The following is a 27,482-nucleotide window of genomic DNA, read 5'->3' on the forward strand; positions in this document are numbered from 1 at the left end:
ACCAGTCGTTAAAGCACTTATACGAAATATCCGTAATCCGATTTTCAATCGGCTATTTTTTCAAGAACGTGATGTTATGTAAACACTTGTAGATTATTTCAGCAGTAACTTCTTCGTTTTTAATGTTGACGGTAGTTTAAAACATTTCATCCGGAATGTTAATAATTCTTCTTTATTATATTGGATTTGACAGGTCGTTTGATCGTTAGGAATGACACTGACAGCAAATGAAGTAATAATACTATTTTTGTACAACTGAAGATTTGCAAATTACAAGTAAATTGTAAATACGAGACGTAGTCCTACGTCAAAAATAATTGAATTTTTGATAAGCATTTACAATACCATGGACAGTTGTTTTTTCACTTAACAAAAGTACGAATAATGAGTATTTTGCAAAATTTTAAAGATCATGTACAAATTACAAACATAAAGCAAAAAGTATCAGTAATTTGTTTAAATTGACGCAGTCATTCGAGATTATTAAACATCTTATAAAATTTTATTCCTTTCAGCCGTTTCGTTTCTGTTATAGTTTTTAAGCGAAACGGCATAATATTACATGCCATATTCCTGTACACAGGTTTGATTTAAACCCGGCTGGTATATAAAACTGTTCAGACGAGCTATTAGAAAAATACTAAGCAAAGCCTTGGTATTACATTCCTGTAGTGGAATTCGACCTTCTGTTTCAACAGACTTTGCCGCCGATTCAGAGTGTACAGAACCATTGCATGGCTGGTGTTACGATCCTATTGACACTACGAATCCTTCCAGGTCGAGGCTCGAAACAAACAAAAATGTTAGAAAAATACGAACGTATCAGATATTATTGTAAGGCAATCTGCTAGTGCAACGATTGGTAAAAGCTTATCAACATATGCCTTTTTGTTTTTATCTGTAGAAAGGATATAAAATGGCTTAAAAGTTCGACTTTTCATCGGAGCCCAGGAAAACCTTAATGTTACATACTATTCGACTCAGCTCGACGAGATCGGTAAATGTCATTCTGTGTAGGTGTACCTCTCAAAGAATTTTTCTCTCCTTCCTATTTCCTTGGAGATGACTGAATCGATTTCAACAAGGTAAGGGTCGTTTTAAAGCTCCCTGATCAAATGACTTTCCCTTTTACTTCCGGAGATATAATGGTGTGAGTAACGTACATAATGAAACGCACTTTTTCTCTCCACTTAATTTTCTCCAACATAGAAAACCCGATTTCAGTAAGCTTTGGTTCGTTACTATTGGTTCATTTATCAAATTCGAAAATCAACTGACTGTCACTTCTGATTCCGGGGATATTGCGGTATAAGTGACGTAACCGACAAAACGCACCTTTTTCTCCATTCAATTTTCTCAGAGATGGCTAATCTGACTTCAACAAGCTTAGTCTTGTTTAAAAACCAATTTGAGTTTATAACCCAAATTGGGGACACTTTCGGTTTTGGTGATTTTGTATTTTGGTTGAATATTATAACATTTGAAAAACGTTGGTCGGAGTTAAGCTTTCTACGAAGCAAAATTTTCCTTTCATTCTGCACTAATTGTTTGGTGGAAGTTGGTTTAGGTTAAAGAAGAGATTTCGTCTAACCGAGTGACGCAACTTGAGCACGAACATAGTTGGCATCATGGTGGGAAAGAATGTATCACAACTCTAACATGCACCTATTTTGTCCCAGATTGTAGAAATGGTCTACGAGCTGCAGCGAACGATCGTGGATTGGGAATACCATGCGGAGCGCACGAGAAGTCATAGTTTAAGCACCACCAAAGGAGTTAGTTGGCCAAGAGGTCTTGTGCTGGGTGGATCTGGAACGATCAATGCGATGAAGTACATCCGGGGCAACAGACGCGATTATGATCGATGGAAGCTGCTTGGGAATGAGGGATGGGGTTGGGATGATGTTCTAGAATTAGAAAACTTGCGCAGGATAATAAATGGCATGGAACGAGTGGAGAGTTGAGTGTGGATTATTATGATATTAGCGACCCGATGAATCGAGTACTGATGGATGCTGCCGATGAAATCGGGTTGAAAAAACTGGACGATTTTAATAGAGATGAGCACATCGGATATGGTCGTTCTCAATTTACCATAGTAAACGGGACACGATGTAGTCCAGCAAAAGCATTTTTGAATCCGATTCGACATCGAACGAATTTACATATTATAAAGCATGCCTTCGCTACATCGTTGTCCTTCGGAGACAATACTACGATACGTGGAGTGAATTTTGCTTTGCGTAATAAATTTTCCATGCGGACAATAGCTAGGAAAGAAGTAATCATTTCAACTGGGGCAGTGAACACCCCCAAGCTATTGTTGCTGTCAGGAATTGGAAGACGGTCTGTACTCGATCCGGTAAGGATAGTGCAACGAGCTGATTTAGGTACTGGGGAAAATCTCCAGGATCACGTTACTGTGTCGTTGTTTTTCAAGTTTAATCGTTCATCGAGGGAAGTTGTCAATCTGACGCTTGAAAAAATACTGAATTTGTTCATTTTCACTCTGAAAAATCGCCAACAGCCACTAACAAATCATTTTGTTTCGAGTGTACTTGCTTTTGCAAATACAGTTGATATTGAGGATCCTTTTCCGGATGTCCAATGGGAATACAATCTGTTCAAAAAAGGCGGAGTGTCGTCGATTCTCCTGATAAGAGATATGGGTTATAACGAGCAAATTGTACAATCGGTGCATAAAGCGGAATTGGAAGCAGATGTGGTGATGCTCCGAATCAATGTTCTTAATCCCGAGTCAAGAGGGAGGATAGTACTAGCAAGTAACGATCCTTATGTCGATCCTGTAATAAACGCAGGTTATCTGACTAATTACGAAGATCTAAAAACACTAATACGAGCTATTCGAATCAATGAACAAATGCTCAGCACAGAATCCTTCCGTCGAAATGAAGCTGAGCTTCATCGTTTGGATATACCGGCCTGTAAGTTCATCCTGTTCGATTCGGACGAGTACTGGGAATGTTATATCCGACATATGACGACGACGCTATATCATCCAGCAGGGACAGCGAAAATGGGACCGGATAGTGATCCTGGTGCAGTGGTTGATTCAAGGTTGAAAGTTAAACAAATAAAAAACCTTAGAGTCATCGATGCCAGCATTATGCCATTTGTCGTGAGTGGAAATCTCAATGCTCCAACAATCATGATCGGTGAGAAGGGTGCTGATATCATAAAACAGGACTACGGATTGTGAAATCATGTGAAAGCACAATGTTGCACATGGGAAAACACGCACTGTTTATACTGGCACTAATGCACTTGGTATAAGGATAAAATAAACTTTAATGCTGATGTCGTTTTTGTAGATCCCAGGAATGGGCCTTACCTTGGCGCACACTAGAGCTGACTGGGATTATAAAGCAGAGGTATCGACAGATTCAAGTCTTAGTATTGTCAATGGAACGTACCGGCCAAGAGGCAAGTTGCTTGGTGGATCCAGTTCAATAAACGGCATGCACTATATTCGTGGAAATCGGAAAAACTACGACGACTGGGAAAAACTTGGCAATCCTGGTTGGAGCTGGAGAAATGTTTTGAAATATTTTATAAAATCCGAAAATAACCAAGTTCCGGAAATAGTTAACGGATATGGAGGGAAATACCACGGAGTTGGCGGATATTTGAGCGTAGATTATTATGCCGTCACTACACCCTATCATAGTATACTACAACGAGCAACAAGGGAAGCGGGATTCAAGCAACTGCTGGATTTCAACGCTGAGGATCACATAGGTTACTCAATGGCACAGTATACCATCGAAGGAGCAACCAGGGACAGTACTGCAAAAGCGTTTTTGAATCCCATCAGAGATCGACCAAATCTGCACATAATTAAGAATGCGTTTGTTGTTTCACTTCTCTTCGATGAAGAAAATGCTATGAAAGGGGTTGATTTCATAGTACGAGATCAGATCGAAATGAAAGCTATGGCATCAAAGGAAGTTATTCTGTCGGCAGGCTCAATTAATACACCTCAACTACTGATGCTGTCAGGAATAGGACCACGAGAAGTTCTAGAACCATTAAACATTCCCTTGCGAGCAGAACTCAACGTGGGAGGAAATCTACAAGATCACGTGGCAGTGCCAATATTTTTCAAACTTGGAAAACCGATTTTCGACCTAGACGAAATTCAACTTGAAACGATGATTAACTTATTCGAATTCACCATGCTCAACAGAAGTCAACCGGTGATTAATGATCGTGTCATCAGCATTATGGGATTCGATAACACAAAGAGTAGCACGGCGTTATTTCCTGATGTCCAATTTGTAAATATGTTTTTGGTTAAAGGAGATATAGCTAGTTTGAAGTTTTTCCAGGATTCGGGATATAAGCGAAATATTTTGGATTCTTTAACTGATAACTTGCAGCAGAACGATATTGTGGCAGTATTCATCGCATGTATCGAACCGAGATCACGTGGGAAGATTCGAATCAAATCTGCTAACCCATACCAACATCCATCGATCGAAACGGGGTACTTGACAGATCGCGATGATTTAGATGTTGTCCGTCGAGGTATTCGGATTCAACAAAAGCTTTTCGAAACGGATACGTTCGAAAATTATCAGACGGAACCTGTAGTTCTGGATATCGATGAATGTGATTCACAAGAATACGATTCCGATGACTATTGGGAATGTTATATACGGCACATGAGTACCACTGTGTATCATCCAGTTGGTACTGCGAAAATGGGCCCAGAAAGTGATCCTGATGCCGTGGTTGACCCTGAATTGAGAGTGTATGGAGTTGATGGACTACGAGTTGTTGATGCTAGCATCATGCCGATAGTTACCAGTGGAAATACTAATGCTCCAACGATTATGATAGCCGAAAAGGCAAGTGATATGATTAAGAAGACTCATTTATGATATTGTTTTTCGATTAATAGATAGTTACGAATAAAGAAGAGATTGTTTTTTAGATGAATGATGATTGGCTTGTTTGTTCTTTAAGCTTTAAAATTGTCAACTTAACGCTGGGTTTAGTTTTACACGAAAATTTAATTAAAAAAATAATACTGCTAAATTTGCACCAAATGAAGAATTATCGTAAACACAGTCAACATCGAAAAACCCTTCTTTGATCATTTAGGAGGTTAATTCTTTGATATCTAATTCCAAATAGGTGTAGAGTCTCCAAATTATGGATTTCAGAAAGCAAAATGTACGGTTGAGGCATAAGATGTAATTGGAAGCAGATAAGCGGTTGCTCTGAGGTAACATTCTAAATCTCCAGTCTGCTAACATTGAGACCAACATCATGCCTTTCGTCGTGTATCGGAAATCTCAATGTTCCTGCAAAATTGAATGGTTAGATGGGTGCTGATATCATGATACGCCTTATGCGTATAAAATCATCATCATGCATAGCACACTGTTGTACTGGCACCCATGCACCTCGTATAAGGATAAATTAAAGTCTAATGCAATTGCCATTTTTGTAGATTGCTGGAATGGGTCTTACCATGGCACATACTAAAGTTGACTGGGATTATAGAGCAGAGCTATCGAACGACTCAAGCCTTAGTATTGTCAATGGAACGTACTGGCCAAGAGGTAAGATGCTCGGTGGATCCAGTGCAGTCAATGGAATGCAGTATATTCGTGGGAATCGAAAAAATTACGACGACTGGGAAGAGCTTGGCAATCCTGGTTGGAGTTGGAGCAATGTGTTGAAATATTTTAAAAAATCCGAGAATAATCAAGTTCCAGAAATAGTTAATGGATATGGAGGGGAATACCATGGGGTGGGTGGATATTTGACTGTAGATTATTTCGCCGTAACTACACCTTATCACGATATACTCCTACGGGCGACGAAGGAAGCGGGATTCAAGCAACTTCTGGATTTCAATGCTGAGGATCACATAGGGTTTTCAATGGCACAGTATACAATTGAAGGAGGAACCAGAGACAGCACTGCAAAAGCGTTTTTGAATCCCATTAAAGATCGACTTAATCTGCACATAATTAAAAATGCTTTTGTTGTTTCACTTATATTTGATGAAAAAAACACTGTAAAAGGGGTTAGTTTTATGGTAGATCAGAACGAAATGAAAGCAATGGCATCAAAGGAAGTTATCCTGTCAGCAGGTTCAATTAATACACCTCAACTACTAATGCTGTCAGGAATAGGTAAACGTGAAATTCTTGAACCGTTAAACATTCCTTTGCGAGCAGAACTTAACGTGGGAGGCAACCTACAAGATCACGTAATAGTGCCAATTTTTTTCAAACTAGGCAATCCGATTTTTGATCTTATTGCAATTCAACGTGAGACATTGATCAACTTATTCGAATTCACTATGCTTAACCGAAGTCAACCGGTTATAATTGACCGTTTCATCAGCATTATGGGATTCGCTAACACAAAGAGCAGCACGGCGCCATTTCCTGATGTTCAATTTTTTAACATATTTTTTCCAAGAGGGGACACATCTAGCATAAAATTTTTCCAGGATGCAGGATACATGCAAAATGTTTCGAGTTCTATAACTGAAAACATACTGCATAATGACGTTGTTGCAGTATTCGTCGCCTGTATTCAACCGAGATCACGAGGGAAAATCCGAATCAAATCTGCTAACCCATATCAACATCCATCGATCGAAACGGGATACTTGACAGATCGCGATGATTTAGATGTTGTCCGCCGAGGTATTCGGATTCAACAAAAGCTGTTTGAAACCGATACATTCAAAAATTTTCAGGAAGAACCTTTAATTTTAAATATCGATAAATGTAACCTACTGGAATACGATTCCGATGACTATTGGGAATGTTATATACGGCACATGAGCACCACTGTGTATCATCCAGTTGGCACTGCAAAAATGGGCCCAGAAAGTGATCCTGATGCCGTAGTTGACCCTGAATTGAGAGTATACGGAGTTGATGGACTAAGAGTTGTTGATGCTAGCATCATGCCGATAATTACAAGTGGAAACACTAATGCTCCAACAATTATGATAGCCGAAAAGGCGAGTGAAATGATTAAGAATGCGCATCTATGATTTTTTGTTTTGCTCAAGAGTTACGAATAAATTTGATACTCCTTTCCATTTGGTTGTTTCATTTCCATGGTGTGGGTTATTTTGGTGCTTTGGTTTTTCATGCATGAACATTTACATTTTAGATACCGGAAGCGTTCTTCGCAATACAGCGATCGGATGCGGATTGGACTTTCTTCGCGGAGCCTTCGGAAAACTACAGTAAAAGCTCGGTTCCGGGTAGTTTTTGGCCGCGAGGAAAGATGCTCGGAGGTACGGGAGGAATGAATGCTATGCTGTATGTACGCGGGAATCGCCGTGATTACGACAACTGGGCGGAAGCAGGCAATAAAGGCTGGAGTTATGATGAGGTGCTGACATATTTCCGCAAGTCGGAAGATAACAAGAACCCAGAAATAGCCGATTCTTTCACTGGAAAGTATCATGGCAAAGGTGGATATTTGAAAGTCCAAAAATTCTTTGCTAGTGATCCATTGCTGGACCTTGTACTAGAAGGTGGTAAACAGTTGGGATTTAAACAGCTGGTTGATGTTAACGGTGAAGAGAACATTGGGTTCTGCCAGTTACAAGGAACAGTTGATAATGGAGTTCGTTACAGTCCCGCAAAAGCCTTTCTAATACCTGTTATGAATAGACCAAATTTGCACATAATCAAGAATGCTAGAGTGATCAACGTAGAGCAAGATAAGAAAGGAGTGTACCGTTGGGTTAATTTCCTGTATCAGGAACAACATTTGAAAGCCGTAAAGGCTAAAAAAGAGGTCATTATTTCGGCCGGCTCAATTAACACACCACAAATATTAATGTTGTCGGGAATTGGTCCGCGGTTGACATTGAAATCTCTCGGTATTGAGGTAAATGCGGATTTACCTGTTGGAAAAAATCTACAGGATCATCTTTTCGTGCCAATTTTGATTAAATTAAACAAATCGACAGCAACAAACTATAACGTTTATGTCGAATTGACAAAAGCTTACAATGAATATCTGATGTTCCGAACGGGTCCTCTAGCATCGCATGGAGTAACCTCCGGAACGGCATTTGTAAATACCATGAACTCGACGAACGCTTACCCGGACATACAGCTTCACTTCTTCGAGTTCAAGAAAAACTCAACAAAATCGGTTGGTTTCACCGAAAAGGTAGGCTATAATGATGACATTTCTCAATCATTCCTTCAAGCAACCGAAGAAGCCAATGTGTTGATGGTATTTGTTACACTACTGAACCCCAAGTCCATAGGATATGTTGAAGTCACTACGTCGGATTGGAAAACCTACAAACAACCGAAAATTGTTGCTAATTATCTAGAAAATTCAGAAGACATTGCCACGGTTATTCGGGGCACTAGACTGGTTCAACGTTTAGTTGATACGAAAATATTCAATGAAAACGAAGCCGAGATTCATCGAATGAATCTACCTAGTTGTGACAAGCTGAAGTATGATAGTGATGAGTACTGGGAATGTTACATTCGTCACATGACGGTAACTTTGTATCATCCTGTTGGAACTGCCAAAATGGGACCAGACACTGATTCGTCATCGGTTGTCGATGAAAGGTTGAAGGTTAGACTTGTTTCCGGTTTGCGCGTTGCAGATGGTAGCATCATGCCCACTATCGTGTCCGGAAATACCAACGCACCGATCATGATGATTGGGGAGAAGGTCTCCGACATGATCAAAGAAGACTGGATGCCACCGAGAAGGGAACACAACGAATTGTGAGAAAAATCGTTTCACATTATTTGCATTCGCATGAGTAGATTTTTATTGCATGTTATTTTTGTTGTTATTATCATTGTTCATAAATATATATAATTTAATGAAATCATTTATTGCTTACTCATCTATAAAAAGAGAAATCATTATGTTAAGCTTCGCATGAAAGCCATCTTGGAAATGATGGCGGCTTTGTAACTAAACGAAAAGTCATCAATCATAATCAAGTGCATCGTATAATTGATTCCTCGTTCCGTTACACAGATCCCGCTAATGTTAATGAAGACTATGAACACATCTTACGTTTGGAACTACTACGCAGAGAAAAGTAAGATAGCAAGCAAAGGATACAAGAACGGCAGTTATTGGCCTCGAGGAAAAATGCTGGGTGGTTGCAGTAGCAACAACGCAATGCTTTATGTAAGGGGAAACAGTCGCGATTATGACCGGTGGGAAGAACTGGGGAATCCGACTTGGGGCTGGAAGGATGTGTTGTCCTATTTCAAGAAATCGGAGGACAATGGTGCATATCACATCCAAGAAGAGAGGGGAGCTTTTCACGGAATTGGAGGTCTACAAAAAGTCAATTCGTTTATGTCAAACGACATGACTAAACTTTTGATAACTGAAGCGGCTGCTGAACTTGGCTATTCCGAAATTATGGACGTAAATAGTGACGAGTTTATTGGATATTGCGTCCTGCAAGGAACGATTCATAACGGTAAACGATATAGTACAGCGAAAGCTTTTCTGAATACCGCCAAAAACAGAACAAATCTTCACATAATAAAAAATGCTCACGTTACCAAAATCAATGTAGAGAATGGTGCAACAACTGGCGTTACCTTCGACATTGGAGAAAATAAGAACATTTTCGCGAAAGTAAACAAAGAAGTCATCCTTTCCGCCGGTTCACTGAACACACCGCAAATTCTAAAACTGTCTGGCATCGGACCCAAAGACGAGTTAGAGAAATTGAACATTCCCGTGGTTAAAAACTCACCATTCGTTGGAGAAAACCTTCAGGATCACGTCATTGTTCCGATATACTTATCATTCCACAAATCTCGTCCGATCACAATAGCCTTAGATGAATTTATGGACAGTATTTATTCCTACTTCAAATATGGTTTGGGTCCATTGGGATCTATTGGTGCAACGGATTTAGTGGCATTCGTTAATACACAAAGCCAGTCAGCGAGATTTCCGGACGTTCAATATCATCATTTTGTATACAAAGCTCAGCTTCCCGATATATACGATGTTTTGGGAAAATTCAATCTAGAAGATTACATTGTTGAACAAATTGCCGAAGCCAACAAACAGGCGGAGATCATGACCATATACGTAACTCTTTTGAATCCAAAATCCAAAGGCAATGTGAATCTGAAGAGCTCCAATCCCTATGACCATCCAGTGATCAATGCAAATTATTTGGATGACCATCGCGATGTTGCCACCTTGATTCGTGGAATAAGATTGACAAGAAAACTGCTTGGAACGAGCAACTTTAAAAATCACGAAGTAGAGGAAGTTCGTATTAGACTTCCCGAGTGCGATATGCTTGAGTTCGAATCGGACAGCTATTGGGAATGTTACGTACGTTATCTGTCCACTACAATCTACCATCCAGTGGGAACGGCCAAAATGGGCCCCGAGAAAGACGACACCGCCGTCGTAGATTCGCGCTTGAAGTTGCATGGCGTGGACGGGTTACGGGTAGTCGATGCAAGTATCATGCCCAACATCGTGAGTGGAAATACCAACGCGGCTGCTGTTATGATTGGCGAAAAGGGAGCCGATTTCATAAAGGAAGATTATTCAGAGAAGAAAAATACACGTACTGAGCTGTGAAACAGGAACGATACTGTAGACTGTATCGCCTGAAGATTGTTACCAAAATAAATAAATGCCTAGGAAAGAAAGTTACACATCCAAATAAGAAGAAAGTTTTATTGATATTAGATTTTAAACATTTCAAACTGGCAGATTCATTACAGAAACGTTGAAGATTATATCCCATTTAATTGATACTTTTGATGTAACTCACAAGTTTAAGAAGAAAATCAACATTTGTTGTAGATTTGTTTACTTCAAAGTTTAATCGAGGTTATAAAATTCTTTCGTTTGACACCAGTAAATCAATAAATCGTCCAGGGATCCTAATATTACTCCAATGATGCTAACTTGTTATGAATGAATTTGCTGAAATAATTTAATCAGCTCTAGTTTTGATTATCAATACAATATTCTATCAAGCTCGAAAATGGGAAGATGCATGTGTATCAAAGTGTTTTTAATTACCGTCTGACTTTGCGAAATACGTATTAGTGACATAGCTTACTACAGTTTTTGACAAATTCAGCAATATGTGATAAATTGATTTATTTTCTGAATAACTAATGGATTATGATTAAGTTGAAAAATAATAATTGCATCAAAAGATGGATAGACTACTTAGCTTCGAAAGCAACCTAAACATAAACAAGTAAAATAAATACTTTCATTACAACACTATCGCAGGGAATAGAATCAAAGTTAATCAATATAATCTGTACCAAGTTTTTAAAAGAAGCAAGCATAGGACAACAGTACCAACAATCATTTCAGCTCCACCATTATTGTCATGTATTAAAACTGAGTTAATTTTAAATCTGCTGTCTCAATGGATGGAAAAAATGAAGGCATTTATTTCGAATATTCGCGTCGCTCTAATAGAAGTTTTGCACATTTTCAAACGATATTTGATTTACAGAGCCGAAGTGAAAATATTGGTTCTGTTAACATTGCAATCAATTTATTGTAAGTCGTAATCAGTAACCAGCAATTAGTAGAAAAACATACTATGGTTTGTATAATGAGATGACTATTGGTACAATAACCTAAAATGAAGCTGAAATTTAAAGTTATTAGATTATTCTGAGCAGTGATATCAAAGTTCCCCGGATAATAATAACACAGATGATTACCTCAAACGCATAAAACTAGTATTCTGAATTGCCATATAACTTTATGACAGATGTTAACAAATGAAATAAATCGGCGCTGCATAATCAAAACTGTTTTGCTTAGCTTACTTCAAATACCTTATTAGAAATAAGTGAAAAAGGGTAAATTAATAGTATTTCGAAAATAGATTACTGTGAAAAAGTATCTTTAGACAACGAACTCTCATCCGCGGATCAGCTCCGATTCGCTGAACAGCTCTACTATCGAGCTACTCTAGGAGATGGAAGGAAAACATATCACAGAAACAACCCGAAAATGTACACTTGAAAAAACCTTCTTCAAAATTACAAAACGATGGTGAAATGGTAAGTATATAAATAGATGAAATAATCTACCGAGACTCTCCAAGCAGTATGAAGCCAACATATAAAATGAATGTTAATGGTAAAAACCTGCTTTATTCCACCTAGTGGTGTTAAAATACCTTTCTCATATTACTCACAACAACAAAAAATTACTGTGGAATTTGCAAAAAAAAACTGTTCATTCAATAGAAATAGGAAAGTTTGTTCGAACTTAATCTAACAAACTCTACAAATCCTGTTTACCCTGTAGTTTCAGAGCCGGAAGTAGTATCCACTTCAAATTTAAGGAATTCCGTATGAAACTGTAAGACTTTTCCTTTGAACCAATAAGTTTGTGAAAATCGATTTGGCCATCTTGAAGGAAAGTGAGTGAGACCCTGCTGCAGTTTTTAATCATTACTACCAATTCTTCCGAAACCGGATTCAGGTGAGCGGTATAGCCGAAGTTGGTTTGTTTGCCAGCAACAAATATGACCTAAAAATTGGATCAGTTTTGAACCTAAATAAACCTAGACTTAGTAACTCATGCTCTATTTCGATTAAACCAATTAAACGAAATCTAACAAACGAAGCGAACCTGCGTTTCTTTTATTTCTGCATATGTAAGTCAAGCTAAACAGCATAAAACATGTAGTTCCGGAACCGGAAGTCGGATCCGGATAAAATATTCTAGCAATTTTTAGAAAACTATAAAACTTTTCATTTAAATCTTAGTTAGGGTTTGTGTGCCGTTTCAAAGCAAATTGAGTGCACACTTTTTCTCTAATTTTCGCATATTACCATGTAACTCCGGAACCGGAAGTCGGATCCAAATGAAATTCAATAGCAGGACATAGGACCATAAGACCTTTTGTTTGGAACATAGTTTGTGCAAATCGGTCAAGCTATCTCTGAAAAAAGTGAGTGCATATTTTTTTCCATTTTTTTGGTGCATATCATCCCATATCACCGGAACCGGAAGTCGAATCGGGATGAAATTCAAAAGCAGGAATTGGGACCATGAGACCTTTCATTTGAATCTTAGTTTGTAAAAATCGGTTCAGCCATCTCTGAGAAAAGTGAGTGCATATTTCTTTAATTTTTTGTGCATATCATCCCATATCTCTGGAACCGGTAGTCGGATCGGGATGAAATTCAAAAGCAGGATATGGGACCATGAGACCTTTCATTTCAATCTTAGTTTGTAAAAATCGGTTCAGCCATCTCCGAGAAAAGTGAGTGCATATTTCTTCCATTTTTGTGCATATAATCCCATATCTCCGGAACCGGAAGTCGAATCGGGATGAAATTCAATAGCAGGCTATGGGACCATGAGACCTTTCATTTGAATCTTAGTTTGTGAAAATCGGTTCAGACAGCTAAATCGAATGGTTTATGACATTTGGCTCTCCGGGCTTCGGCTTCTATATGAGAAAGGCAAAACCAATGGAAATATATTTGTTTTATGTTTTGATATTACACCAGCCTGTAAGCTTCAAGATCATGAACCATTTTGACTAATTTCGCTGAAATTTATGCGTAACGCACCTTACAGTGATGGGTATAACTTCAGGCGTGTTTTGATAATTCGATGGAGATCTTTGCGGTATAAACTGACGCGTTATGTTTAAAATATTAAAGTTTCAAATAATGAAACTAAATGGCGAGATTCGCGTGTATTTTTAAGCGCTTCCTCCATTTTTTCCCTTTCAATTTTTTTCCAATGGTATGCCTTCGAATAGCAAAATCGCACATGAATTTCTTTTGAAGATTAGTTTCAATTCTATGAATCTGAATCTTGTCAACTTACGATAAAAGTATAGCGTTCAGAAGAAGGATGCTTATTTTGTGTTTAACGCTCGGGGCTTGATTTCGTATTTCAGAATTCTTTCAGACGAATTAAGTTAAAAAATATGAGAAAGGCAAAACTACGAGTCGAACTTCATAAAAACAGACTTCATGTTGAAATTTTACTAGTACTTTTGTAGTTAATCACAGAATAGTATTTTTAATTTTTTCACTCTAGTTTTTAAAAATCTAGGTAAAACATTAAAGCTTGCGTGTTCATATCTATTAAACATATTGAACAAAGTGATTAAGCAAGGTCATATTTATGACTTTCATCAGATTGTGTTTAAAATTTATAACAGAATTTATTTTCGGAAGCTAGTTCTTGAATGTCATTCTAACAACAACAAAATTTAATATGTAAAGATGTAACTACACAAAACATTACTTAGTTGGGTGCCAAATGGAAAGCGTAGCCGTGCTTAGTCCGTTATTTTCTTCTATATTGTCAATTCTGTCAGCCGGTGGAAAAAAATATTTCAAATTTGAATTTTTCAATTGAATATTTTTCAGACTCAAGTAAACATTATTTATAGTCCTTAATTTTAAATGCCTACTTTTCCCACTATTCTATTACCACATCTATCAAATTACCACTTGACTCCGAAGGTTCAAAGTAATGTCCGGGTAGAAAACTGAAGTTACGATCTTTGAATAAAATAAATTTCTCAAGTAACGTAATTTTCTGACCATGATTAATTTTCATAAGAGAAGACCTTTTGCTCTTGATTTGGACCTTTTCGATCGTAAAATCATGAACCATGACTTCATGGGAAGATTAAAGCGTTAATTCGTTATTTTTTAATCCTGAGAACAGTAACGGATTTCTTTCCTTGTTTGTTTCCTCTGTTAATGAAAAAATTTCGATGCCATTCTCATCTATAAGCAATTTCTTTAACTTTTCTTTAACGTTCTTCGTAAGGTTTTGTATAGAGTACTTAGCAACGATTTCAGAACAGTCATACTTGATTAAACACATTGGATGACGAATTGAAATTAGAACACTTAGGAAACGCATTGTACGATAAGCAAATTATTCTAAATGGCTCATGCCTTCTGTATAATGCATTCAGTTTTCAAAAGAACGATAATACGTACAATTTAGAACGTTCGACTAAAGAAATGCTAGTAATACCACCCATAAATACTTTCACTACAAAAAAACTTGAGAATAGGTTCTTTTCAATTCCGAAGTTGTGATGTGTAATAAACACTAACGATCTTAACAGTCATTCTCAACTAAACTGAGTGGGAAGATATGGGTATTGGATGAAGATCTATGCACGCAGCGACAGAATCAAAGGGGAAGGATTTATAGAGATGAATATGGATCAAATTAGAAAATGTATTACAATGTGTCAAAATCGTAATACTATTAGAGCTATATCATTTAAATGAGTATAAAATACTGTACTGCTCGATATGATGAAGAGTTGAAGAGATTAGTAAATTCGACTAGTTCTTCAAGGCTACGATGTTCTCGATGGTATCAATGATTATGCTGACATCATACACCACAACTGAGCGGAAGAGACGTTGTCATGTAATTCACGACAGGGATTCAAGATCTGAAGACTGATTAATCATTTTATGGAACGACAGTCAATACTCCCGTGAATTGTTGAATGAATGATTTTAGTTAACTTTCAAACTTTAAATTAACTCTTATAATCGTTTTCTTACAGACAACCTGTTCCCTTTTTTGATTTTTTCTCAAAAAACAAATGACAGTGCATTTTAAACTCTAATCAGAAACCGTGTTAATTGCGAAAACTGTGTAAATTAAAACCGTGTTAATTCCGGAATCCGTGTAAAAAAATCCGTGTATAAAAAAACCGTGCGAAAAAAAACCGTGTAAAAAGAGACCTTAGTGTACTTGGGTTTAAGTACCATGTTTACCGATTTGTAACGGTCCATGCCCAGCTTAGCGTAATGACACGAAGCATGGTCGTACCACAATGTAACAAGATTATCAAAATAGCAAAGCCGTGGTAACTAATAATATTGATATACGTATATATATATATTGTTCCATTAACTATGTACGGCTTCGTAAAATTACCGCTTTAACAAATTGCTTGCTACACCATAATCTTTATGCCAAACTTCTGAGTGAAAACTGATGTGATCATTTTCACGAATCGTGCAACAAAGCGATCCCGATAATGCTTAACAGTTCAACTTCGAATACTTTTCACCGAACATGAAGTACTTGTTTCTGGTGAATATTGTGCCATATAATTATCGTGCCTGTTGTATCACGTTGGCTGGCTGGGGAGGTTTGAATTCATAATCAAATCACGAACGGGGATTCCTCTTGTCTAAGAGATAAATGGTCCAATTCTGTAATCTTAATTGGTGTTTTACACCTTTTCCTGTCCACTTCGTGTAAAGCTAGCAAGAGAGTACTTCTTCCGAAATTCCAGAATCAACTTACTATTTCCGGTACTTTCGGAACCTCTAACGAGTCTTTTTTAGATAAATTTGTACTTTTTGCATCGTTTTTTTTTTATTCAAGAATTTAATGTTTAAGGCACACTGCTTAAGCTCTAAGATGCCAAGGGCTTTTACTAATTTAAAATTTACGACTAACTTAAAACTAGGGTTGTATCATTAAGTAATGTCATATTTGGGTCGCAGTGGTTGACTTTGGCAGATCCAGCCTTCATGTGGTGATCGGCCGGTGATCTGAATATTTCATGAGAGTCTTCCATATGGCGTTGGTGAATATTCATGTTGGCCGCATTCTTCGGTCCGTGTGGGTCCGCGGGAAACACCCCCAGGTTACGAATACCCGGCGGGTGGCCCGCATGCTGTTGATAAGTTTCCGTGGGCGATGATGGTGTTGTTACAGAAGAAAATGAAAAAAAAAATATAGCGAAGTAAATATTGCGTAAAACGGAGGGGATATGGGAATGAAATGACTAAAACGACAGAGATCTAATTAGTTGACATCGAGATGGTGAAGAGACGGGGAGGGGGGAAGCGAAGGTTAGTGACAGCAAAAAGATCTTGTTAGTTCCGATGAAGATGGTGGACAGATGAGGAATCGGGATAATCGGCGGAAGTTAGTGTCGAACCTGCAGTTGAGAAATAATTCTTAGCCACAGTTGAAACAACGTCGATAAATAGGAGGAACTTTCTAAGCCAGATGTAACAGATTACACTTGTATATTAATGTGTTTGAGAAACTGGTATATGAGAAGCATATATGAACTATCCCGACTCGCCAACACATCCCGAACCGGAACCTCAGGCGGTCTACCTCGGGCCCTGAGGGATTCCAGTAGCTTCGACCTGGCGTCGCGATACTCTACGCACATGCTCGATGTCCTGATAACCGTCGCCACAGGTGCAGAGCCCGTTCTCCACGATCCCGATACGCCGGAGATGTGCGTTGAATGTATAGTGATTTGACATGAGTCGTGACATAACGCGAATGAAATCACGACTCACGTTCATCCCCTTGAACCAAGGTTTCGTCGATACCTTAGGGATAATGGAGTGTAGCCATCGTCCCAGTTCGTCATTGCTCCATGAAGTTTGCCAACTTTCGAGAGTTTTCTGACGAGAGATACTGAAAAATTCATTGAAGCAGATTGGTCTTTCATAAATATCACCTTCTAATGCGCCCACTTTAGCCAATGAGTCTGCCTTTTCATTGCCCGGAATGGAACAATGCGAAGGGACCCAGACTAACGATATTAAATAAGACCGTTCAGATAAAGTACTCAAATGTTCCCGTATTTTCCCCAGGAAATATGGGGGACACTTTCCTGGCTTCATTGCCCGGAGAGCTTCTATTGAGCTTAGACTGTCCGTGACAATGAAGTAATGGTCTTTGGGCAAGGTTTCAATGATCTCGAGGGTATACTGAATAGCAGCTAATTCTGCGACGTAAACTGAAGCCGGATCACTGAGTTTGTAAGAAGCGGTGATGTTTTGATTGAAGATGCCGAAGCCTGTGGACTTGTTAATGTTTGATCCGTCAGTGTAAAACACCTTTTCACAGTTGACTGTTCTAAATTTATTATAAAAAATATTTGGGGCCACTCGAGGGCGCACGTGAGCCGGAATTCCACGAATTTCTTCTCTCATGGATGTGTCGAAAAACACAGTAGAATCAGAAGTATCCAAGAAATGAGCACGGTTGGAAACAAACGAAGAAGGATTAATATTCTGAGCCATGTAATCAAAATACAAGGACATAAAACGGGTTTGAGAATTAAGCTCAACTAACCTTTCGAAATTTTCAATCACCAGAGGATTCAAAATGTCGCATCGAATGAGCAAACGATATGAGAGATCCCAGAACCGGTTTTTCAATGGGAGAACACCCGCCAGCACTTCGAGGCTCATCGTATGAGTCGATTGCATGCAACCCAAGGCAATACGCAAACAACGATACTGAATTCTTTCCAGCATGATGAAATGAGTGTTCGCCGCGGATCGGAAGCAAAAGCATCCGTATTCCATCACGGACAATATCGTTGTTTGGTACAGCCTGATCAGGTCTCCTGGATGGGCACCCCACCACGACCCGGTTATTGTACGAAGAAAGTTGATTCTTTGTTGGCATTTTCTTTTCAGATACCTAATGTGACATCCCCAGGTGCCTTTGGAGTCGAACCAGACCCCGAGATATTTAAATGTGAAGACCTGAGCTATGTTTTCACCCCCTAGTTGAAGCTGTAATTGTGCTGGTTCTCGCTTTCTCGAAAATACAACCAGCTCAGTTTTCTCCGTAGAGAATTCGATACCCATTTGAAGAGCCCATGTGTATAAGTTGACAAGAGTATCTTGTAACGGCCCTTGCAGATCGCCAGCTTTGGGTCCTATAATAGACACAACGCTGTCGTCGGCAAGTTGTCTTAGCGTGCAAGATGTGTTGATACATTTATCGATGTCGTTTACGTAAAAATTGTATAGAAGGGGGCTTAAGCATGAGCCCTGAGGAAGACCCATGTAACTGAATCGTATTGTCGACAAATCACCATGCGCGAAATACATGTGTTTCTCAGACATAGGATTATGTAAAAAGTTGTTCAAAACTGGCGAAAGACCATGCTGATGCAGCTTCTCAGATAAGATATTTATAGAAACTGAGTCAAAAGCCCCCTTAATGTCTAGGAAAACTGACGCCATTTGTTCTTTACGAGCAAATGCCATTTGAATTTCTGTTGAGAGCAACGCAAGACAATCGTTCGTTCCTTTACCCCTGCGGAAACCAAATTGTGTATCTGAAAGTAAGCCATTAGTTTCGACCCAATTGTCTAGACGGAAGAGAATCATTTTTTCGAACAATTTCCGGATACAGGAAAGCATAGCAATCGGCCGATACGAATTGTGATCGGAGGTTGATTTTCCTGGTTTTTGAATGGCGATCACTTTCACTTGTCTCCAGTCATGTGGAACAATGTTGTCCTCAAGGAACTTATTGAATAAACTCAACAAGCGCCTTTTGGCGGGGTCTGGCAGATTTTTCAACAAGTTGAATTTTATTCTGTCTAATCCCGGGGCTTTATTGTTACATGACAAGAGTGCAAGTGAGAGCTCTACCATCGAAAACGGTGTTTCGTTTGTTTTTGGTGTCGCGGCGCGGGTGATCTTCTGTTCCGGAACAGAGTCTGGGCATACTTTTTTAGCGAAATCGAATATCCAGCGGTTGGAATATTCCTCGCTTTCATTCGTGGTGTTATGATTGCGCATTCGTCGGGCTGTGTTCCAAAGAGTACTCATAGATGTTTCTTTCGTTAAGCCGTCTATAAACCGACGCCAGTAACCGCGTTTCTTGGCTCTAATCAAGTTCTTAGTTTTAACGTCTAACGCCGCGTAATTCCGGTAATTATCAGGTGTTCCATTTTTTCTGAATATTTTATACGCGGAGGCTCTCTCCGCGTTTAAATTTGTGCACTCTTTGTCCCACCACGGGTTGGGAGGACGGATGTTAGTTTTCGCGCCGGGTACACGTTTCGTCTGAGCTTGAGTCGCGGTGTCGAGAATCAAGCCAGCCAAAAACGTGTACTCTTCCTCCGGAGGAAGTTGTTGAGTTCTTTCAAGTTTCTCAGATATCGAGGTCGCATAGCTATTCCAATCAATATTTCGTGTGAGGTCATACGAAACATTGATTGTCTTCGATGGTTTTGAGCAGCTGGTGATTGATATTACGATCGGTAGATGATCGCTACCGTGGGGATCAGGAATTACCTCCCACGTGCAATCCAACCGTAGCGATGTCGAGAAAAGGGATAAATCCAGCGCACTTGGTCTTGCTGGTGGTGCAGGAATCCGTGTCATTTCTCCCGTATTCAAGATTGTCATATTGAAGTTGTCGCAGATATCATGGATCATAGTTGATCTGTTATCATCGTGAAGACAGCCCCATCCCGTACCGTGTGAGTTAAAGTCTCCTAAAACCAACGTCGGTGCAGGAAGGAGCTCTACGATATCACTGAGCCACCGATGCCCAACCGAGGCTCTTGGGGGAATGTAGATGGAAGCAATGCAAAGGTCCTTACCTTTGATTGTAACATGACATGCGACAACTTCTCGATCCAGACGAATAATGTTAAAATCGTGAAAGTTTAAGGGTATTTCAGAAGTTAGCCAAGTTTCGCACAATGCAAATGCGTCACATTTCAGATTATTTACTAGAAATTTAAATGAATCTATTTTTGGGATAATACTTCTGCAATTCCACTGTAAAACAGTGATTAGATCCGTGACCTCGGTGGATGATTTAGCCATCGAAAGATACAATTGCTGAAAGAAGGGGCCAATTTGCAGTCAACTGCTTCAAATATGTTTTTACTGTTGGCATGAAAGCAATTAAAATGCTTCTAAGAGGGTCTGAAATATTGAAAGTTGTAAAAATCCAGTCCACAACATCAGAGAACTTTATAAGTCCAGCACCTGGTTGGTTCTCTGGTGGATTTTCAGGGACGCTTGGGGATTTTTTAGTCCCTAGAAGCGGTGGGAATTCCATCTCGGAATTGAGTTTTCCGAGACCAGGAGCTTTTTGCTTCGGTGATTTTTCCCGATTCCCGTTAGCTGTAACTTTTCGAAGCCCTTCGGAAGACACCTTCGAACCCTTACTAGGTAGCTTATGAGAAGATTTATTCATTCTTTTCCTACAGCTATGAGGGACCGCTGAAGATGGACCTTCCAAAGGGTCGTCAGAATCGCTCTCGTCAGTTGACAAGCAGGCATATGGATTCGTTGCCTGTTTAGGAGGGGTGGCACTCTTAACCATCTCGATAAAGGAACGCTTGGAGTGTTCCTTCAGGGAACGCTTCATCCGATCTCCTCGCAGTTTGTAAGCGGGACAGTCAGCGGACCCTCCTTACAGTAGAGACACTTTTCAGCATCCTCTTTTTGCATCGTTGCATCAAATGAAGGCTTGAAATTTAAAATATTTGTCACCCTATAATTCCCCATCCGGAAGTAGGAGTCGGATTAAACTTAACAGTCACCTGTGCGATTGTAAGAATTTTAATTGAAGGTAATGGAATTCGGTTTAGTCATCTTCGAGAAATCGTAGTGTGTTCCATTAAATAGATTTTGACCACTATTTTCGGTACTTCGGGAACCGGGAACCGAAATAACTGAATTGAGTTTATTCGATCATAAATTATGAGGATCCTCAAACTAGAGCAATTTTATTTTATTTTAAAGGAATTCGCTTCTTTTCACAGGGTCACTTGTGAAAAAATATACTGTTTAACTACTGAAAAAATTACTAAAACATTAATCACCTCTGGAACTAGAGGTCGAATTTAAACGAATATAAGGAATAATAAGGAATTTTTAATAGGATCCTAAGACCTTTTAATTGAATCTAAGTTTTTTGGAAGTCTGTTTTGCCTTCATTGTGAAAAGTGAGTGATGTTAATTTCTTTTTTGTCATAAATAACCCTGGAATTCCGCAACCGACAGCCGGACCCAGATAAAATTCAAGAACGTTGTAGGGGAACATATTTTATTCAGTATTTTTTTTTTAATAGATTTACGGTCGATGTACATGTACTGTACTGACGATGTACTGACCTCAAGATTGATCCAATTAGTTCACAGTACATCGTTGCATCAGTAATGCTTTAGTAACGAATTAATAAAATATTATGAAAAAACCTAGTAAATTCTTGGTGTTACATTTTTTGTGGGGGAAATCCCTGTGATAAGCATCAAAATACTTTGCCATCGATTCTATCGAATCCAAGAATCCTTCCAATTCGGGGTTTGAGCAATGCATCAAAATAAGTTTAGAATACCAGCGCCCTATGCAATGAACTAATACTCCAGGAATATTAAAAATAAGTTTAACTGTTTAATTAGTTTTATGAGTTTTATAAGACGCAATTAGTTTTATAAAATGTTTGTAATATATTACAATTTGATTATTGATCAGCTTAGTTCTCAATTCATTTTAAAGATGGAAATAGTCGTTTTTTCATTGAACATTGACGCATTGCACTACAAAATGTCATTGCCGATGGTAGAATCAATTTAATTCGACTGAAATAAATCAAATTCTTACGATCAAACTTCCACCCACGGTTTCAAACGACTTTCAGTTACGAGACCGTTTGTATAAAAAGTAGTTTAACCGTTTAACTACTAAAGTACTCGTTGAACATGGAAGGATTAAGCTAAGCCGCTATGATTTTTAACATTGACCCTTGTTTCCCTTACGCTGCTTGTCTCAGCTACTAATTATCAGCTTCGAGTAGTATGCCTTTTCCTATTTGTCGAGCGCTATTTCAAGATGCATATAATGTTCAAGTATTACTTGTAGCCTGTATTTAGGCTTTAAATTTAATTCCCCTTTGAAATATTTCATTGCGTGCAAGTGACATACATGAAGATACACTGTGAGAAGTATTCAATTAGCGGTTGATCGGAATATGAATCATGCCTTAACCACAAATTGAAGAGTTATTGAACTCGGATAATTTATTCTAAAGAAAAAAAAAAGTTTTTTAATGTGTGTTTCAAAAATGCCATTCTTCCACAGCTGCAATGTAATTCGATAATTGTGCTTTGTGATAGTGGTGTCATTTTTGATTATCGATATTGATCTTCCTAGATCTAACGGCTTCGGCTTTGAATATTAAATCGCTTATTCTCTTAGAAGGTAACCCTATTAATCAGAATTTCAGACATGTGTCGGTCGAGATACGAGAAACTGAACCAAGTGGTTTATGGCAACATCATCTGAATCAAAGGTTTCGCCGTTCAATGAACTCGGGAATATGTGCTACATATAATTTTCTAGGCATTATTTCTACGACAAAGCGGAGATTTTATTTGATTTGTAGGCCTGATAAGATAAGGTGTTCACAATATTTACTGTAGTGGAATATTGATCGAATCTGAAGATGCAAGATCAGCTCAAAATGGAAAAACCTTTGTAAATCCAGCCATCCATCCAGCCGTGGAGTAATTCACGAACGTTTTTGCTACAATTTATTGTGAGTAATCAATTTTTCATCGTCAGAATTTGCTTTGAAAATGGGCCGTATACCGACGGTATTCTTCATTCAATAGATTTAGCTGACAAAGACCAGTGCGTGATGCAACGAAATTAATTGAACCAATACTGACACCTACGTTCACTAATTGAATCATCACTGTAAATATCGCACACATTTTTCTTACCTAGCGTCTTAGTTTTTCGAATTAATATCAAAGCTACAAACGTTATCTAATGATTTTATTTATTTTACGAAAAAAAAATCATCATAACTTTTTTGCCAACTCACTAACTTGTGACCGAAAGAAGATTTTAATTATTCATTTTAAGTGAAATTAAAAATTTTTCATAGATGAAAAGTTATCTTATAAGGACAGGCTGTTTAAAAAAATTTTTTTTTAGATTACATGCCGATAGGTTTCACAGATAAAACATCCCATAGAGAGTAATCAGGCTGAATCGGCTGATTCACTGAATTGCAGCCAGAAGCATCTCACCTGTCCGACCAAAGTCACGTACAGTCTTGTCGGCTACGTTTGCCGTTCTCCACAGTGATTTTTTTTCGCTTTCCGCGACGTACGCACATTACACAATTAGTGGCCCAGTTTGTTTTCTCCGTTGCAGTTGAATCGAACGAAAGTAATTTCGTTGTTTTCTCATTACTATGGACGGTTCATCCTGCCTTCCTGTGTGTCGGAGCTCCACAGTTCAAACATTTGATGGGCTATTATGTCAGTGCGCTCGATTTGTGGTAATGGTTCCGAAGAAGGTGAACCCAAACTGGCCGGAGTACAGCTGAAATTTTGTTTGCACGATATACTGCATTCGTGGCCTATTGAGGTGAGCGGTGACATTTAATTCGATGACAAACGACGACAGTTTTATATTTTTATTTTTCATGAAGGTGGCTTACTGAACACACGCAACTCAAGGTTTTCACTTTCTTGGAGATAATTAGTGTTTACCACTATGCACTTATACCACTATCGTTGGGAACTATCTTGACAAACAGATTCTGTCGGCGTGAGAGTGCTGAGAGTGGGAGATGTGAGTGTCAGCATGATTGCAGAAATTATCATGTACTCTAATTGGCTACGACACTTGTTGAAACAGAAGGTCGTGCTTTAGATCGGAATGTAGTACCCAAATTACTTTTTACTTGAAGTGCGCGTACGAGTTATCGAGAGATCGAATTACCAAGACTCGGACTTTTTAGGAACAATTTTGTCAATGACGTAAATGGGCTCACCTTTTTATATTCTTGTTTTTAGAGTTAATTTGTGTCAAGAGACTTGATAATTTTATCGTGTTCTTCCAAATATAAAAATTAAGAAATTTCGGCTGCAATTGGATTTATTGCATTAAATTCATTCATACTATATATGGGGCACTCCACACAAAGTCAGCCACCAATTTTTTTTTCATCCAACTATTTTTTTTCGGTAAAGAACTCAAAAATATTCGACACGTATTTTTGTATTTCAAAATGATACGTGAAATGTTCGAGAAATTGTTTTTTTTTAAGTTCCGCGTCCACAAAAAAGAGGCTTTTTTCAACAGCCTAATCTAAAAAAGATACCAAATTTCGTCCAAGACATGAAATTAGTCAGAAGAAATAGGTCATTGAAAAAAAAATTAACAAATTTAATAATAAAGGGGGCGGCCCGTTTGGCATAAGGTCATTTGGCATAATACCGTTTGGCATAACGCTGTTTGGCATAATGGTTATTTGGCATAACAGTTATTTGGCATAATGGTCTTTTGGCATAATGGTCATTTAGCATAATGCCATTTGGCATAATAATAATGGGATTTGCAATATTTTAATCTAATGAAAATTTTCGTATGTGTTTCGATCGATTGATGTTGTGCAAGCAAAACTCGAACGAAATATGTGAAACCTTTTTATATAAGCAACTCACTTAGTGCCAGCACAATATTCTGTTCGTCATAGATGATTCAGGTCGAGACGGCCGAAGGCCGCGAGTGCGCCGGCGACCCGCCGTCGGAAGCGCCAGCCACTGCGGGGGGGCAGCGCCCCCGCAGAAATCACCTCTGTCTAGTTGCGGGCGTTTGCCCGGATTACACAAAGCTAGGAGCTATCCCTCAGTTAAGTCCGAACGAGCGGCAGCGAGGTCGGACACCAGGTCATTAAAAACGATGCGGCGTAGCCGCATTAGACCTTTCAAAATTGCACTAAATTAGAACAATTTTTATTAAGCAGCATGTTCATCTGTTATGCCAAATGACTGTTATGCCAAATGACCATTATGCCAAATGACCATTATGCCAAATAACCATTATGCCAAATAACCATTATGCCAAACGGCGTTATGCCAAACGGTATTATGCCAAACGACTTTATGCCAAACGTGGTAGCCCCAATAATAAAAATCAGAAATTGACTGAATTACATATAACTTTGTTAAAATATTCGATACCTTCGAAGTCGATATTGGAATAAAAATATGATAGCTCATTACTAGTGTCTATATGAATGAGTTATAATACAAAAAGCGTAGGTTATCGCAATAGATGTTAAGTTTCTCAACAATTGTTGCAATGCATAGTTCATTTTATAGTACTAGCTCCGACATTTTCAGTCTACATTCATTTAAATAGACCAAAAAATCCATTCATACCATTCATATTTAAACTATCCAAATCGGTTCAGTACCAACGAAGATACAGCCATTTGAAAATACCGTTCCGACTGTTTTTGAGGGTTCGTAGTCGGAATGTTAAGGGATGAAAAACTGCACAAGTGTGAGCGAGCCGCGCTGCGGTACGTTCCGTGTGCGAGTCGTGTTTGAAAACTTCATTGCTCCGAAAGTATTAATCTTCCCACTCTGAAACTTTGTCAGGATTGGCTCTAACACCTAAGGATTTAGAAAAAAGAAAAAAAAACATTAAGCCCAACTTTGAATTTTTGTTATTTATTTACTTATTGTTAACTTTTTTCATTGAATAAACAATAAGGTTGTTTTTAGAACAATATACTCCAAAGACATCCAAATCTTGGGCATAATCGATGATCTCAAATTTCTGATGTTACCGACGACGTGTGTACGTTTCTAAAGCACATCTGGCATCGGTAGCTCGAAGGGCAAGTGAAAATTCCGAACCATCGAATGACTTCCGACATAGTTCACTCGGATGGTGCACTCAAATTACAGCATTTTAATATGCGTAAATTGTTTCTCTGAGCCAGACAGTGAACCAGAACATGAGCCAACGTTTTTATTCACTTAAATCGTGGTCTTAACTCAAAGACAGTTTTAAGATATCAATAAGGCAAATAAATCATTTGCAAACTATATTTGGTCATGTGTGATTGTTCCTTGCGTCAAGATGTGACTGGTTATGTTAGCCCTACCCAGATTGCCCCCGCATAAGCCAGATTGCACCCGTATAAGATGCGTTTTGTAGCTTATACCTTTCGAACAGTATATAATATTCCGAATGAAAATATTATTTTAAGCGCCATTTTTTGCGCAAGACCAAAAGTTTCCATTTTCGCCCCGGTCTCCCCTAAATTCAAAGTCCCTAAGTATGATCGTGTAAATGGTATAGTTTTTTACTACAATATGCTACTTACACCGGTGTTCTTCCAGAAACAAGAACTGAGATGCGATATATCCGACATTAAATCTTTTGACCACCAACTAACAAGCCGGGCCGAATGTCATATACCATTTAAGTCAGTTCGTTGAATACACTGAATGTTTTTGCGTATATATGTATATATTCTCTTATAGATTATAATGAAAAATGTAGAAAAAATTGCACAACATATACACTCACGTTTTTGTCTGGAATCGCTTAATCGAATCCAATAATCTTAGGCTCAAATGGAAGCCCAGAGAAAATTTTTGAATTTCATATGGTTTTCGGGTGGCGAAAAAACTGCAAATTCAAAAATGTTTTGTTATAGAAGAATTTGTAACGATGAGCTAATTTCTCAAAAATAGTAAATAAATTTTTCAAGTTTGCATGTTTGGTAAGTTAACGACCACATAAACTCAGTTCGTGCTCGCATCTCAGCCAACACAGTCGAAAATCGTTTGCGGTCGAAGCAAAAGAAACAAAGACAATACAGTGCA

The 27,482-nt window shown here is 38.4% G+C and overlaps 3 protein-coding genes across 11 annotated transcripts in view; 2 read left to right on the plus strand and 1 right to left on the minus strand.

Moving 5' to 3' along the window:
• Window positions 1-12,651, plus strand: part of LOC131427955 (glucose dehydrogenase [FAD, quinone]-like) — a 32,766-nt gene extending 20,115 nt beyond the window's left edge. Inside the window, exon 3 of one of the 4 annotated variants that reach the window (XM_058591554.1) lies at window positions 7,171-9,019. In XM_058591554.1, the coding sequence (XP_058447537.1) occupies window positions 7,171-8,772 (1,602 nt within the window). In that variant the 3' untranslated portion in view covers window positions 8,773-9,019. The other 3 variants (XM_058591557.1, XM_058591558.1, XM_058591555.1) reach the window with 3 other exon arrangements.
• The window catches only part of LOC131427964 (flotillin-2), a 475,383-nt gene that overhangs the window by 110,776 nt on the left and 337,125 nt on the right, over window positions 1-27,482 (minus strand). The window lies entirely within an intron of this gene.
• LOC131427967 (glucose dehydrogenase [FAD, quinone]-like) lies at window positions 1,875-3,326 on the plus strand. The gene has a single exon (XM_058591582.1). It carries the CDS (start codon window positions 1,994-1,996, stop codon window positions 3,218-3,220), a length of 1,227 nt encoding a protein of 408 aa, XP_058447565.1. The 5' UTR covers window positions 1,875-1,993; the 3' UTR covers window positions 3,221-3,326.

The sequence above is a fragment of the Malaya genurostris genome, chromosome 2 (assembly GCF_030247185.1).
Source record: "Malaya genurostris strain Urasoe2022 chromosome 2, Malgen_1.1, whole genome shotgun sequence".
NCBI lineage: Eukaryota > Metazoa > Arthropoda > Insecta > Diptera > Culicidae > Malaya > Malaya genurostris.